A 13,763-nucleotide genomic window follows, 5' to 3' on the forward strand; every position below is an offset into this window, starting at 1 on the left:
AAGAGCACACCACTGAGACGCAGACAACTCTGGGTTCGAGTCCCGGTACTGTGGGTACCAGTAACTCTCGACATGTCGTTAGTCCGTCAGAGGGTCAGTGTTCTTATCTTAAAAGGAGGACAAGAACTTCTTGAAAGCGTTATTGAAAAGATTAAATGAGATAGTGCACATAAATGCCCGGCATGTTCATTCAATAAATGGCACCCTTCTGACTCATAAGGCTGGGTGAAGACCGGGTATCTGGGATGGGTATCTGGGAGGGTCTGATTACTCCACAAACCTTCATGGCAGGAGACCCAGAGGAAACAACCAGTCCCAGGGCCCTGGAAGGAACAGGACAGTGGCTCCTGGGCTTGGAGAGGTGTCAGGCTGGGGAATAGGTACAACACTGGGCTGCCAGTGGTTTGCTCCACTCTCCACATCCAGCGGCTATAGGCTTGGCCTGCTGGGGCTCCTGCAGAGAGCAAGGGGGGGTGGGTTGTGAATGCTCAGAATCTGGGCATTATTGCACGCCAGCTAGCTACTGGACCCCTCGGTCTGTCCCACCCAGAGCGGGTAGGATCGCCTCTTCCTGGTCCCAGGGCCAGACAAGGACACTGTGGGCAGAACGAAACCATCAGCATGGACAGGAAGATCAGCAACTTCTTAATCAGTTCAGGAGAACAGAGCCCAGCCTAAGTGTTGCTCTGCTCTCATTTAATTATCAAAACGATTCCTCTTCTTCTGTCCTCCCTGGGGCTACGTGCCCCAGATTCCCTGGGCCCAGTAATTGCCTCTCTGTTAATAGAAATCATCAGTATTTATTACACTGAGTGCTCCAGCTTATTGCAGCTCTCCTTGTAGCAGCATTAAGGCGAGTGCTTGGTAGCATATCACCAAAGTGACTCTACTTAATGACAAGAGTAAAGGCTCTCAAACTGTTCTTGCTCAAGAAGCTGAGGAAATCCTGAGCTGGAGCCCAGTGAATGAGATGAGATGAGGGCCCATGTGTGGGGTCTGCAGCAGGGCCCTGACATGGCCCTAGGTGAGCAAGAGGTGTAGGGCCCAGGAACAAAGGACTGGAAGCCCAGTGCTGAGCACTCCCACCTTCTCCCCAGAGGAAGTCTCCTGAGGGCTCCTGCTCCTTACAGATACATCATGGGAAGTGACTTGAGTTCAAGTTCTTGCTCTGTCACTCAGGGCCTTGTAAACTGTGGCTTCCTGGAACTTTGATCTCCTCATCTATAAGCCAGGAAGAGTAACATCCATCTCCCAGGGCTGGCATGCAGATTAAATGAGAAAATAATGTGAAGGATTCCCAGGGGCCTGCCATGGAAGGTGTGACAAATGTCACTTCTCTCCTGCAGTCCCTTCAGCCTGTGTCCAAGAAGGACAAATTCATTAAAGCAGGGCTAAGCCACTGTCACCCACAGTCACTCAGCTGTGCCCAGGCCCATTATGTGTTGTCAGGTGACAGTCCTGCCTGGGGACCCATCTCTGAAGAGGTGGGCACTCTGTGTGACCTCAAGGGGACAGGGCAGATTTAGAGTCAAAATGAGAGGTACCTGGCACCTCCTGATAACTGTGTCTATTTTTAGGCAGCTGTGTCCTTTAAGGTCATGAAGTGACTCAGCAGTTCAGGGAGAAGCAGTTATTGAGTACCCACTGTGTACCGATGAGCAAAGTGAGGCTTGGAGAAGCCTCCAAAGGCCCCAGTAAGTAGGAGCCAAGTTCTGGATTCAAGGTCAGCTGACTCTGAAGCTCTCTTCAGTCTTATGCAGGTTCCTCTGCTGACAGTATCTGAGTAATTAATGGAGCTGGACTACAACAGTTATGCAGAGGGCATTATTTATGAGACTGTGCTAATTCATTGGTAAATATCCATGTCACTTTTTGGGTATAAATAGGCATCAATGTGTTTTCTGATAGTGCTGGCCCCCAAGAACACACGGGTTTTCTGGCAGTAGGCTGTGCTGGTGGATAGGAAACGGGTTGGGGAAGGTGACCAGGGGAGAGTTAGATGTCAGAGTTCATCTTGGAAGTTTCCACATTAAAACCTATGCAAGAACAAATCACCATTACCTCACCAAGAGGCCAAAGGAAATGCAACTCTGGCCCCACATCACTGGTTCCTTGGTTTCTATTCTCTTGATTTTTGTTGGAAACTTATGATGTCCCTTTACCTATTAGGAAGAAAAGGTCAAGGTCCTCCTGTTCCCATTGGATACTGTCTCCCTCAGATTAGTTTGAGAATCAGTTTTACTGTTGGTACTGGAGTCTCTCCAGTGGTGGAAAGACAGAGGCAAACACTGGGAGAAACTGAGGCAGAGACAGGAGTGTCAGAGCCAGTGGGATATGGAGATAAGTGGAGGATGTGGCCACAGAGTTTAGGAAGAGGCCACAGGTCTCCCCTGCTCTCCGCAGTGACTGTGGCTGCCTGAGCTCATCTCCACAATGAGCCACATGTGAGTAATTACGGAGGTTTTCTCTGGGCAGAGCCTGCCTGGCTGGTTCCCGCCTTGCCCTCACAGGCACATAATGGAATTAGATGTGACTCCACTGCATTTCCGTGCAGTGACTTACGCTGCTGTAGTCAATAAAACCCACTCTTGGAAAGAAACTAGATTACGGGTCAAGGAAGGGTGGGCAGTGTGCTGAGCCGCCTCTGACTGTTCCCTGTGGGGGAGCCTTCCACATTCCTCCTCTCTTCATTCCCACCAAATTACCCATCGCTGCAAAACTGGGGCCCTGTTTCAGACTTGTTATTTAGACTGACTCTGCCTCTGACCCTCCGACACTGATGTGGCAGCACAAAATTATGCTGTGTGGAATCCAGAGGAGTTTTAAGACATTTTCTCTGGCATCTGTCACTAAAAGCTAATCACCCAGCTATCGAAGGGGTGGAGGGTGCAGGCATGTGGGACCTCCCTGCCTGCTGCCCTCTACAGGAGGATCAATGAGACCTCTCACCACGGGGATCTTACCTTACATGGGTGAGGGTCCACTCCGTATGTCTCCAATGTCTGCGCTTTTCTTAAAAAGTTCATCTCTGATGTTGCTGGTGTCTGACCACTGGAATAAAGAAAATGAGATGATTTGAGGGCTTTCTGTTTCCATAGCTTCCCCTGAGGCAAATTATTAAGAAGTGCTTAGGCCCTGGCCAGTGTGGCTGAGTGGTCAGAGTGCTGGCAGTACACCAAAGGGTTGGGGGTTCAATTAGCAGTGAAGGGCACGTACCTGGGTTGCAGGTTTAACCTCGCCCTGGTAGGGGCCTGTTCAAGAGGCGACCAATTGATGTCTCTCTCTCACATCAATGCTTCTCTCTCTCTCTCCTCACCTCCCTCCCACTCTGTCTAAAAATCAATGGAAAAAATGTCCTGGGCTGAGGATTAACAAAAAACAAACAGAAGTGCTCAGGATGTCTCACACCACAATTTTTCCAGAGTGCACTCCCTGCTCTGTTCTAGGACCAACTTTAGAGGGTCAAAAACTCAGATGTCTTCAGGGTTAGGCAGGCTACATAATGAATGACATGGGCTTAGTGTAATATAGTAGGCAGTGGTGGGGACTGTGGCAAACTGGGGAGTGCTACCCCTTCTAATGAGGGCAGCTGCTGCTCTGCTTCAAGATTATTGTCATGTGGGACTGCAGGGCCCAGCATTGCTAGATGTGATTTTTTAAAGTCAGAGATACTGATTTTCATGTGGTATTTCATGATTTTAAATACTACAGGAGCAAACAAAACACATTTGCAGGCTAGCTACAGGCCATGGATTTCTCATCTGTGACCTGATGTAGGCTGAAATAGAAAGAAGGGGCCTGTATATCTTGCTGATACTGCCTAACCCTCTTCCTTTACCAAGAGGGAACATGGGAGTGGAGGGTGATGAGACGCAGCTGGAGACAGTGCTAAGCTTTCCAGACTCCACTAGAGCTGTCTGCCCACAGGGTGATGACTATGAAAAGAAAACAAGCAGCAAAAGGAAGAAACCAGCCCTGGCACCAAACCATATGAAGAAGGGGCCTTTAGTATCATCATTCCCCTCCTGGCTGCCTCTTTAGCAGGTGCATAGATGAGCTCAACACAGACCAATGGCAATATCACCATTGTCAGGCGCTCTCAGGGCCCAGAGCCCTGGCAAAGCAGATGTACTTCTACCCATGTGGGGTTGGCTTCTGTGTGAGGAAGAGTGGGCAATTTGTGAAGGGAAGGAAGACAAGCCACATTCCGTCCCGAGAGGCATCGTCAGTCAGTACCTATGTGCCAGCCTCGGTGCTGCCTGCTGTAAAGTATACCAAGATGTTTAGTGCACAGTCTGGGCCCTTGAGGAACTCATGTTAGAGTTGGAGAAAGGAAACACACATTTTTGTAGTCTGAAGATGAAGCTGAACCTGTGTAAGTAGTACCTGTAAGCAGGCATTATGTTGACTGCAGACTTCTACGTCCACCCATGTGCTGAGACACAGGAAGGTGTTTGGAAAATACTTGTGCAGCAGGCCAAGGGCTGGGCCCCTAGCTCCATTCACCTCTGGGCCCGTCAAAGCAGGCATCATTTCCTGGGGAATCTCCAACCTTCTACCAGGTTTCTGAAGGACTGGACCCACTGCTCTGACATTGAAAACCCTCCTGGCAGCGCCTCAGGGGGGGTCCTAGCACTTCCCTACTATCTTCTTTAAATGAACCCTGAGCCATTACACAGGTCCGTGTGCATTCCAACCTTTACCACCAGGGGTCGCTATTGCCTTAATAGAGTAATGAGACAAACCCTTAGGCAGGGGAAAGGCATCGGATTTGCACGGGGAGAGGGGTGGGAAGCGGCTAAGATTCCACCTTTGATAGGTGTCTCCATTCCTCTGGGAGGGTCGGGGACCAGTCCTGCCACACAAGGTGGCCAGGTGGTCTGTTTACAAAGGCTAAGGAGGCTGTGGGGACATATCTGTTGGTAATATCTTTGAGTGGAGGTGAAGATTTTTTTGTGTTTTTGTGTTTGTGTGTGTGTGTGTTTTGTGGGCCAGAGGATTAAGGTAGGAACTAGTTTGGACTTAATATTATTGTTAGAAATATCTTTTACCTCCTCTTGGGCATTTTTCTTCCCCAGAAAGGTAGTTAGACATTATTTTAGAGATTAAAAAAATTATAATGTATTGATATAACAGCATGTTTTATTTTACAACACTTTGCATATCACGTTTTCTTCATAGTTTATCAGTTTGGGGGATCTGGGCTCCAGCGTGCCACACAAAGTAGAGCCCAAACACCTGTGCTTTTTGTTTTTTACATCAGTCTTTGTAGAAAATCCTATTTCACATGGGTGAAAGGATGCATTCATGCTATTTGATGGAATTAGGAATATTCTGGGCGAACTAAGAATCTGAGGAGGACAGGCCTCCTGCTTCCAGCTACTTCTCTCCCCCTTCCCTCTGTGCAAGGGTGTGGCTGAGGCAATGCTGAAGATACGGTTCCTGAACCAAATGCTCCCAGGGCACCCACAGCATTTATGGGTCAGGCTGGCCTGCTGGAGTCCTGCCCGCTGACCAGGAGGCCCCTGTAACACTGTCTCAGACTGAGGCCAAAGGATTGCTCATTTTCACATTCCCACTGAACCCCTCTAATCTTTTTTCTCTCCTGCTGTTTCCTTTATGTTTTTCTTTTCCTCTTTGCCAGTTCATGCTTTTGTCCTCTGTCTCTTCATTTTTCTTGGTGAAGCAAATACCTCTGAGGCCAACCCGTCTGTTTTCCTTACTATACAATGTCTCTCTTGCTTTTAAGTCTAGCCTACACCACTCTTCCTGGAGAGTGAGCCCACAGGGGTGGGACTGTGCTGTCAGTGGGTCACTGGAAATGGTACATCCACTCAGAAGGCCAGGCTGTGGGGGAAACAGTGTCCTGGGCTGGAACTGAGTGTCACTCACCTGAGTTCTGTTCTGTGAATCTCAGCAATTTTCCTTTCCAGCTTCTCTGAATGTTTAGGAAAAAACTGGAACTTTGAGCTGTAGCCTTCAGGGTGTTTTCCTGGGTCATAATCTCCAATCTCCGCTTGTAAAAGGAAAGTAGAAGAAAACAATTGTGGGGATTGGCAGAGCAACAAAAGATTAACACACAGAGCAAAAGTCCGAGCATGCACCAAATTTACAAAGCACAGCGGATCTTGAGCAAGGGGTGTTGGTGTTGGGGGTTGGGCAGAAGGCATGCCCCTTGGGAGCATGTCCACATTTGTTCTCCCAGATGTGCATACTGGGTTGGTGTCTAAGCAGAGAGATAGTAGAGCTGACCCTGTGTTCAAGAGTAAATTTGCAATGAAAGAGCAGAGGTCTACACCATGGCCCTCATCCATTCAGTTATGAGAAGAAGGCCTGGGAGCAACGCTCTTTGTAGCAACAGGACACTGTGAGCTTGATCAGGAAGACAGAACCTCTTGGGCCTGAGTCAGGTCAGAAATCTTGCTTTGAGGATTTTAGCAGGGACATAGCAAATTGATGAATGAGCCATGATCCAAACTATGAAGCCAACTCTCAGTCCAAATCAAATGAAATCAAGTGAATAAATTTGAATAAATATTCTTGAGGGCTGAGCAGGTACCAGGCCCCCTGGAGAGGACAGCAGAGCAGGGAATACTGGCTGTAACCAGAAAGTGCCATTGAGATCAGCAGCACCAGGTCCCAAGGCTGACTCCTCAGCTCCCTGCAGGGGGTCCATTGCTAAAGCTGGTAAGATCTCTGATCTTAGCGATCTTTGGGGGCAGGGATAGAGGTGAGCCCATGGTGCTCTCCACAAGGTGTTCTGAGGTGGGAACCTAGCTTTCTCCATGGGAAGTACTTCACAGAAACATCATGGAGATGTGAAGAGGAAGGATGTTAAGAAGTTCTAGCTGCTTTGTGGTTGCCCTTTCTCCTTCCCTAGTGAGAACCACAACTAGTGTAGAGAGAAATCTGGAGGGATAAGTGAATATTAAGGGGAAGATATGCCCTCTGCTCACAGATGAATATTATGCTTTACAAATACTTGGGAATTTCTATTCTTAAGCAAGAGGCTAAAGGCATCCCTGGGTCTAAAGTCTGGAGTGACCTTGAGCCATGGAGTCATTTATTATGATTTTATTTAGAAGGCTCCAAATGGAAAACATCAATGTTGGACATCAATTTCCTTAAAGAAAAAAAAAATTAAATTTCAATATGGTTGTCAGGCTAAACTGAAGGAAAGACTAGAGTTTAAAATTTCACTTACATCAAACCAGGTTCTCCTTTAAAAATGAAAGGGGCCTCTTTGGGTACCTTGGGGTTGCCAAGTACCTTCCTGTTTAGGTGATTTTTAAAAATAGGAGTCTCAGAAGGCAAAGTTGTAATGGGCTGACTTTTACATTCTTAACACAGCTGTGATATTTCTCCTGCCAGAAGAATTTTAGTTTCTATTTGGCAAGGATTTTCCAGGTTCTCTTCATAAAGTAGCTTCCTGGCTTTCACAGATTTCCAATTAAAAGTTCAGATTCTTTGATGGAAACTTCATGATTTTAGTGCTATGGTCCAAAACAATCCAGTGACAGTCTTAGGCCTAAGGGCTAAAACAAGTCTAGGAAGTGGCACTTAGAAGTCCCTTGCATTTCACGAGAGGAGGAGGGATTATTTATGAAGAATGCTTACCTTTCCCACTGTTTTTGCGCAAAAAAACCCCAAAACAAAACCCAGTCTGGGCACCAGCTGGGTACAGACTCAACTCTACCTTATTAGCATGTTAGGAAATGTGTTTGTTACTTGGAAACATTTTCAACTCTGAGGGCTCTGAACAGAAAGGGCCCTGAAATAGGGACCGGAATTCCAAGATGCTTCATGTCTCTGAGATTCGCATGAAAGGAAAAGTGGATTCAGATGACTCTCCAGAGTCTCAGTAACTTCATCACCCACGGATGCAGGGACCCCAAACACAGTGAGAGAGACTTGAGGGGCTGGCACAAAGACCTTGGGTGCAGTGCAGGGTTGAGTGGCCAGAGCTTTCAGCATCTGGGGAGTCGAGGCAAAACCCTCTCATCGGACTCCGCTTCACGTTAGATATATCTGTGTCTATACAAGAAGTGTCATCTGTGGTAAGCGAAATAATGTAATCAGCAGTTAGCATGAAAAGCAAATTTATCCTGTCAAAAGTCATTACCTTGAAGGATATAAGCCGCTAACAAGGCGGCATCTGACGTTTTGCAGAGGAGGCGCCCGTGGTAGAGATCCCTTTTGATCTGCAGGAAGACTAAATACCTGGAGAGAAAACACAGTGAAATATAAGGGATTCCTTTGATTGCTTTAAAGACAAAAACTCTGTCAGGACACTTTTACTACATTTAAAAATCTCAAAACATACCACAGAACAAATATATTCTCCATTTCCCTGAAGACTCTTTCTAGTACTTTGCCCTGAACTGATTTGAGGTTCAATTCAAAAGAACCTGTCAGTTTTTTTCTGTAGGTCAAAACAGAAATGGCGCTTCCTGGTAAAAACATTGTCCCCCCAGCGCTGGGCTTTGGGAGGAGCCGGCCCAGATCGATTCAGCACCAAAAAAGAAACCTATGTTGGAAGGGAGGGCCCGACTGGGCCTCTCTCCGCCTTGGACTCCGGCTGATGTTCCTTCCTAAGAGGCAGACGGTGGTGGAGGGAACGAGCCCAGGGAGGAGCTCTGCCTTGCCTTGTCTGGAGAATCTGTCCGTCTGTGGAACAGCCTTCAGTCACTGGCAGAGATCAGCCAGGCATCTCGAAATTTGAATAAGGTGTGAGAAGAGGCCGGGTGAAGGAAGCACGGAAACCTGTGGCTAGCATTTCTTCAGGTACAGGAAGCTTTCACCTCAGGTGGAGACAGAATATCAAGAGCAAGGGCCAGTAGCAACTGGTGTGTACTGAATGCTCCGTCTGCCAGCCCAAGGGCTCTGCACTTTACATGCAGCATCTCGTCTAATTCTCACTCAACACTTTGAGATAGGTGCTACATTATGTTTCTTTTTAAGATAAAGAAACTGAAGCTCAAATGATTTCACCAGGGTACACAACTGGTAAGGGGCAGAGCCAGGATTCAAATTCAGGACAGTTAGACTCCTGAGGCTGGCTCTTCATCACTGCTACACTGCCCTCCCGGCACTATCACTGCTTCATAGCTTCACAAGCAGTCAGTGGACCCTGTCACAGTGGAATGGAATTGCTGACTTTCCACTTTGAAAATGTCAGCCCAGGAGTGTGGTCTCCAATGTTCATAACCTCGCTGGTACCCTTGGAAGAGCAAAAGCCAGGGGTAGCAAACTCTTAGGTGAGTCACCTACCACAGTGGCTCCCTGGACGGGGGGACATCTGTGGTGGTTTAAAAATATGTCCATAAATTCTTTGACACTCATCCCCAGAGGCAGAGCGTAATCCCCTCCCTGTGAGTGTGGGCTGGTCTTAGTGACTTGCTCCTAACAAACAGAGTAGAGCAGAGGGTAGAGTCTGACCTTCGAGACCAGGTCACAGGGCCACTGCACCTTCCCCCTTTTCTCTCTTCCCCTTGGATCTTTCATCCTGCTTGAGGGCACTCAAGCACCCCTTTAGAAGGTCCATGCGGTGAGGAGCCGAGGTCTTTTGTCAACAGCCAGCTAGGAACCGACACTTTCTGCCAACAGCCACATGAGTACACCGTCTTGGACATGAATCCTCCAGTCAAGCCTTCAGATGCCTGCAGTCCCCTGAGAGACTCTGAGCCAGAACCCCCCAGCTAAGCTGCTCGGAGCTCCTGACTTACAGAAACTGAGAGATGGTACATGTTTGTTAGCTTAAGTTTTGTGGTACTTTGTTGGACAGCCATAGATAACTGCAGCACCCCTAGAGGAGTAATGGACATGTAGTAATATTCCCTTAAATTCTATCGGAAAAGACATTGGGTCCTCCTTAGATAACCAGAAGTTTCCACTGCTTCTGTTTTCAGGCTGAAGAATGAAACAAGATTCCAGGCTCACTTGTCATGTGAAAATGCTTGAGAAAGAGGACCACTGACAGTGCAACTCTGGGGTGGGGAGGGGTGCCAGCAGGTGACTGAGAACCTTGGGCTGGGTGATTCCAGTAATTAACAAACAGAAATCAAGGAGCAAGCAAACCTCTTCTCTCCTAAGGTCTTGCTACTCCTCCTCCAAGTGTGGCCCCCATAGCAGCAACATCTGGGAGCTTGTTGGAAATGGGGAATATGAGGCCCATCCTAGACCTACTGAATCATTTTAACAAGATCCCCAGGTGATTTGTATATAGATTAAGCATAAGCATCCTTCTAACCACATCGGGATGGACTTCCCTCCTCAAAACAAAGGGAAAGTGGGTGTTACAGTCTGGAAGTTCATAAGAGCTCCCCTCCTCACCTCAGTCACCATCACCTATCCCACTCTGACCCAATGTTTGCCAAGAAAAGCTGAAGGAAAAAGGAACCACGCAGAGTGAAAAATTAAGACGGATCTACCAAATCCAGCTTGTCTTCACTGCTTCCCACAGCGAAATGCCACCCGGTGTGTGGGAGAGGGAGAGGAAGAGAGCAAGGGAACGGAGGGGGAGGGGAAAAGGCTTCTCTGCCTCTCACTGTTCCAACTCCCACCTTCCACAGGCATTGGTGGGATGTGGAAGCAAACCTTTTGCCCCTTGCTCACTGATCTCTCCTCTCACACCTCCCTCCTTATCTGTGTTCAGAATTCAGGGACAGCACATACTGGATTGAAGATGTATCAAAGGGGCAGTAAGGCTCTGGAAAGTGATTCTCAATGTGGTGGTTAAGACAACATTCCCAGGGGAGCATGTGAGAATCTATATGTGTATGAGTGCTCCTGGGTTTGAAAAAGCCCCTCTAGAGCCCTCTTTGCCTTCCTCACACTGAGAACCACTTGTCTTTAACAGGCATCTTTATTGATGGATGCTTGACAGGGGCCTCATGTGAGCTGGAAAGGAAACAGGCTTTCCACTGTGGGGCGGGGTTTCTTCAGACTTTTGGAGGTAGGACAGCTACAGGGAGGTCAAGGGTAAGGCCATGGAAACATAGGCAATGGTACAGCAACTGGAAGAAGAGCGAGAAGGAAGGGCAAGTCAACATCCTAAAGAAACAAGCCACAGTTTTTAGAGGACAAGAAGAGTTGAGCTCATGAAAGAATGAACTGGCGGCTTCAAGGTAGAGACTTGCACTAGGGTCCCCCTTCCTCTTCTGCTACAGTGCCTTCCATCAAACTTCATGTTTTGTTCATTCAAGGAGGTACCAATGACTTGATGGTGTTTGTCATGAAAATATATCCCACATGATTCATAGCATCCTTAGGCCTACTCTCAAGAGACCCTGGCATGTTCTCTCCTGCCACACAGGGGCCTAAGGAAGACTATCGTGTTTCCAGAGGCACTGCCACCAGGGCCATTGTGTTGCCAGGCAAGGGATCAGCTTACTGGGGCCACCCAGCCCAGCCAGCTCCTGATGAGCAGACTAGTTGGGTAGCCCAATTCCAGAACCTCAGAATGGGAGTTACTAGAGCCCAATTCTCTCTTTTGTAGCTGAGGAAGTAGAAGTCCAGAGATGTAGAGTGACTTGTCTGAGGAGACACAGTGACCAGAATCAAGAAGGCCTCCTGACTCAGGGCCCAGTGCTGCTTCTACACCTCTGGTAATTCAGTTAATTATCAGGTTAGAGCGAGGGGGCTCCTAAACGAAGTCAGGAGAACTCTGTCATCAGAAAGAAATCCTCATTGGAACCAAACAAGAAATTAGCTTTAGACCAGACTGAAGACAAGCTTGTTCCTTTAGGACACTTTTTTTTGGGGTAAACTTTGCCTGTTTCCTTTTGGCTGCAGGAGGCCTTACCTCGCCTCCATTTTTTTTTAAAATTGATCTTAGAGAGAGGAAGGGAGGGGGAGAGAGAAACGTCAGTGTGAGAGAGAAACACTGATTGGTTGCCTCCTGTATGCACCCCAACTGGGGATGGAACCCACAGCCTGGGTATGTGCCCTGACTAGGAATCAAACCTGCCACCTTTGATGGACAGGACGATGCTCCAACCAGCTGAGCCACACTGGTCGGGTACCTCACCTCCATTTTTAATGCCTGTGTTGTCCTATATTGATGGGGGAATGAATAAGTGAAAGCCTAAAAGACGAACAAGGAAAACCTGAGATTTTCTGTAACATGTACATCTCTTCAAGGTACTGGCTTTGGCATATGCTTTCTGATACCAAAGGGTGGGGATGAATCCACAGATATTTCCAGAATTAAAGGTTCTGAACCTTGGAAAGCACTGGAGGCTCCTGAAGAGTTCCTTCCAGAAGATCCTTTGGCCCCACCTTCCTTCGTTGCCTCTGTCTTCCTCTGTTTTCCAACATCCTTTTTCCTAAGTAAAATCATGCTTAGTATGTCTTCCTCTCCCATACTAGACTGCAAGCTCCTTGGAGTCAGAGACATGTTTTATTTACTTTTAATATTCTAGAGGGCCCATCTACCCTGTGCCTAGCTCGCCTGCTCACCCCCCCCAGGGCCATCCAGCCTTCTAGTTCTCAGCACTTACACGTGCAGGCAGTGCACAGGCGCTGGGAGTCCAGCAGGGACATTCCAGTGGGAGAAAGAGATGACAAATAACAAAACAATACTAATGATTTACTGAGTGCATGCTGCGTGCTACACATTGTACTGTTTAACACACACGCCCTCTCTTTTTAATTCTCACTCGAGTACATGCTTTTATTGATTTGAGAGAGAGGAAAGGAGAGGGACAGAGAAACATCAATGTGAGTGTAACACTGATCGGTTGCCTCCCACATGCGTCCCGACTGGGTATCAAACCCACAACCTGGGTATGTGCCCTAACCAGGAGTTGAGCCCGCGGCCTTTTGGTGTATGGGGTGATGCTCCAACCAACGGAGCCACACTGGCCAAGGCCACACATGCTCTCATTTAATTCTCACAACAATGAGGTGACTATGGGGTGACTACTGGTTTTTAATCCCTGTCTCACGGGTGAGGACACTGAATGATCAGAGATATTGTTGCTTGCCTTGTCACGTAGCTAGGTAAAGAAAAACCTGGGATTTGAACCCAGGGTTTTTGGAGCACTCCCCCCTTTTTAAAAATCCTCACGAGAGTATATTTTTTCCATTGCTTTTCAGAGAGGGTGGAAGGGAGGGAGGGGGAAAGAGACGGAGGGAGAGAGAGAAAGAGAAAGGGAGGGAGAAGGGAGAGAGAGAAACATTGATGTGAGAGACACATTGATTGGCTGCCTCCTGCACAGGCCTTGACCAGGGCCGGGGATTGAGCCTACAACCAAGGTACATGCCCTTGGGCCAACGCTCTAACCACTGAGCCAAACAGGCTAGAGCTTTGAATTCCTTTTGATTCCTTAACCCAGGGTCAGCAGACTACAGCTTGCTGCCATAGTTTCCAATGAAATAAAATACAATTTTATTAGAACACAGACAAGCTTGTTTCTTTGTATACTGTGTCCATAGCTGCTTTTGCTCTACAATGGCAGAGATGAGTAGTTGTGACAGAGACCACATGGCCACAAAGCCTAAAATACTTACTATCTGGCCTTTTATAGACAAAGTTTGCCAACCCATCTTAGCCTAAGCTGGGCTCAAGTGATATTCACTGAAGGAATAAATAACCTGAAAACCCCATTCATTCATGCATATATTTGCTCATTCTATTAACATTTTTTTTTGAGCACCTGCTCAAACTTGTGTCATGCAGTTTGCTTCCTTAGAAGGTGGGGCCCCCTTTGTACTCAGTTTCCTTCTATTACTCGATCTTTCCAAAGAGTTCATACACCTGC

At 47.6% G+C, this 13,763-nt stretch overlaps 1 protein-coding gene across 4 annotated transcripts in view; it reads right to left on the reverse strand.

The window, feature by feature from the left end:
- Positions 1–13,763, reverse strand: part of FRMD5 (FERM domain containing 5) — a 249,552-nt gene that overhangs the window by 21,109 nt on the left and 214,680 nt on the right. For all 4 annotated transcript variants that reach the window (XM_081156437.1, XM_081156436.1, XM_081156438.1 and 1 more), the window contains exons 5-7: positions 8,123–8,220; positions 5,893–6,016; positions 2,964–3,051 (exon numbers count right to left, since the gene is read on the reverse strand). In XM_081156437.1, coding sequence (XP_081012563.1) covers positions 2,964–3,051; positions 5,893–6,016; positions 8,123–8,220 — 310 coding nt within the window. The remainder of the gene's footprint in view (positions 1–2,963; positions 3,052–5,892; positions 6,017–8,122; positions 8,221–13,763) is intronic.

This window comes from Miniopterus schreibersii (assembly GCF_964146895.1).
Source record: "Miniopterus schreibersii genome assembly, chromosome: 1".
In the NCBI taxonomy this organism is placed as follows: Eukaryota; Metazoa; Chordata; class Mammalia; order Chiroptera; family Miniopteridae; genus Miniopterus; species Miniopterus schreibersii.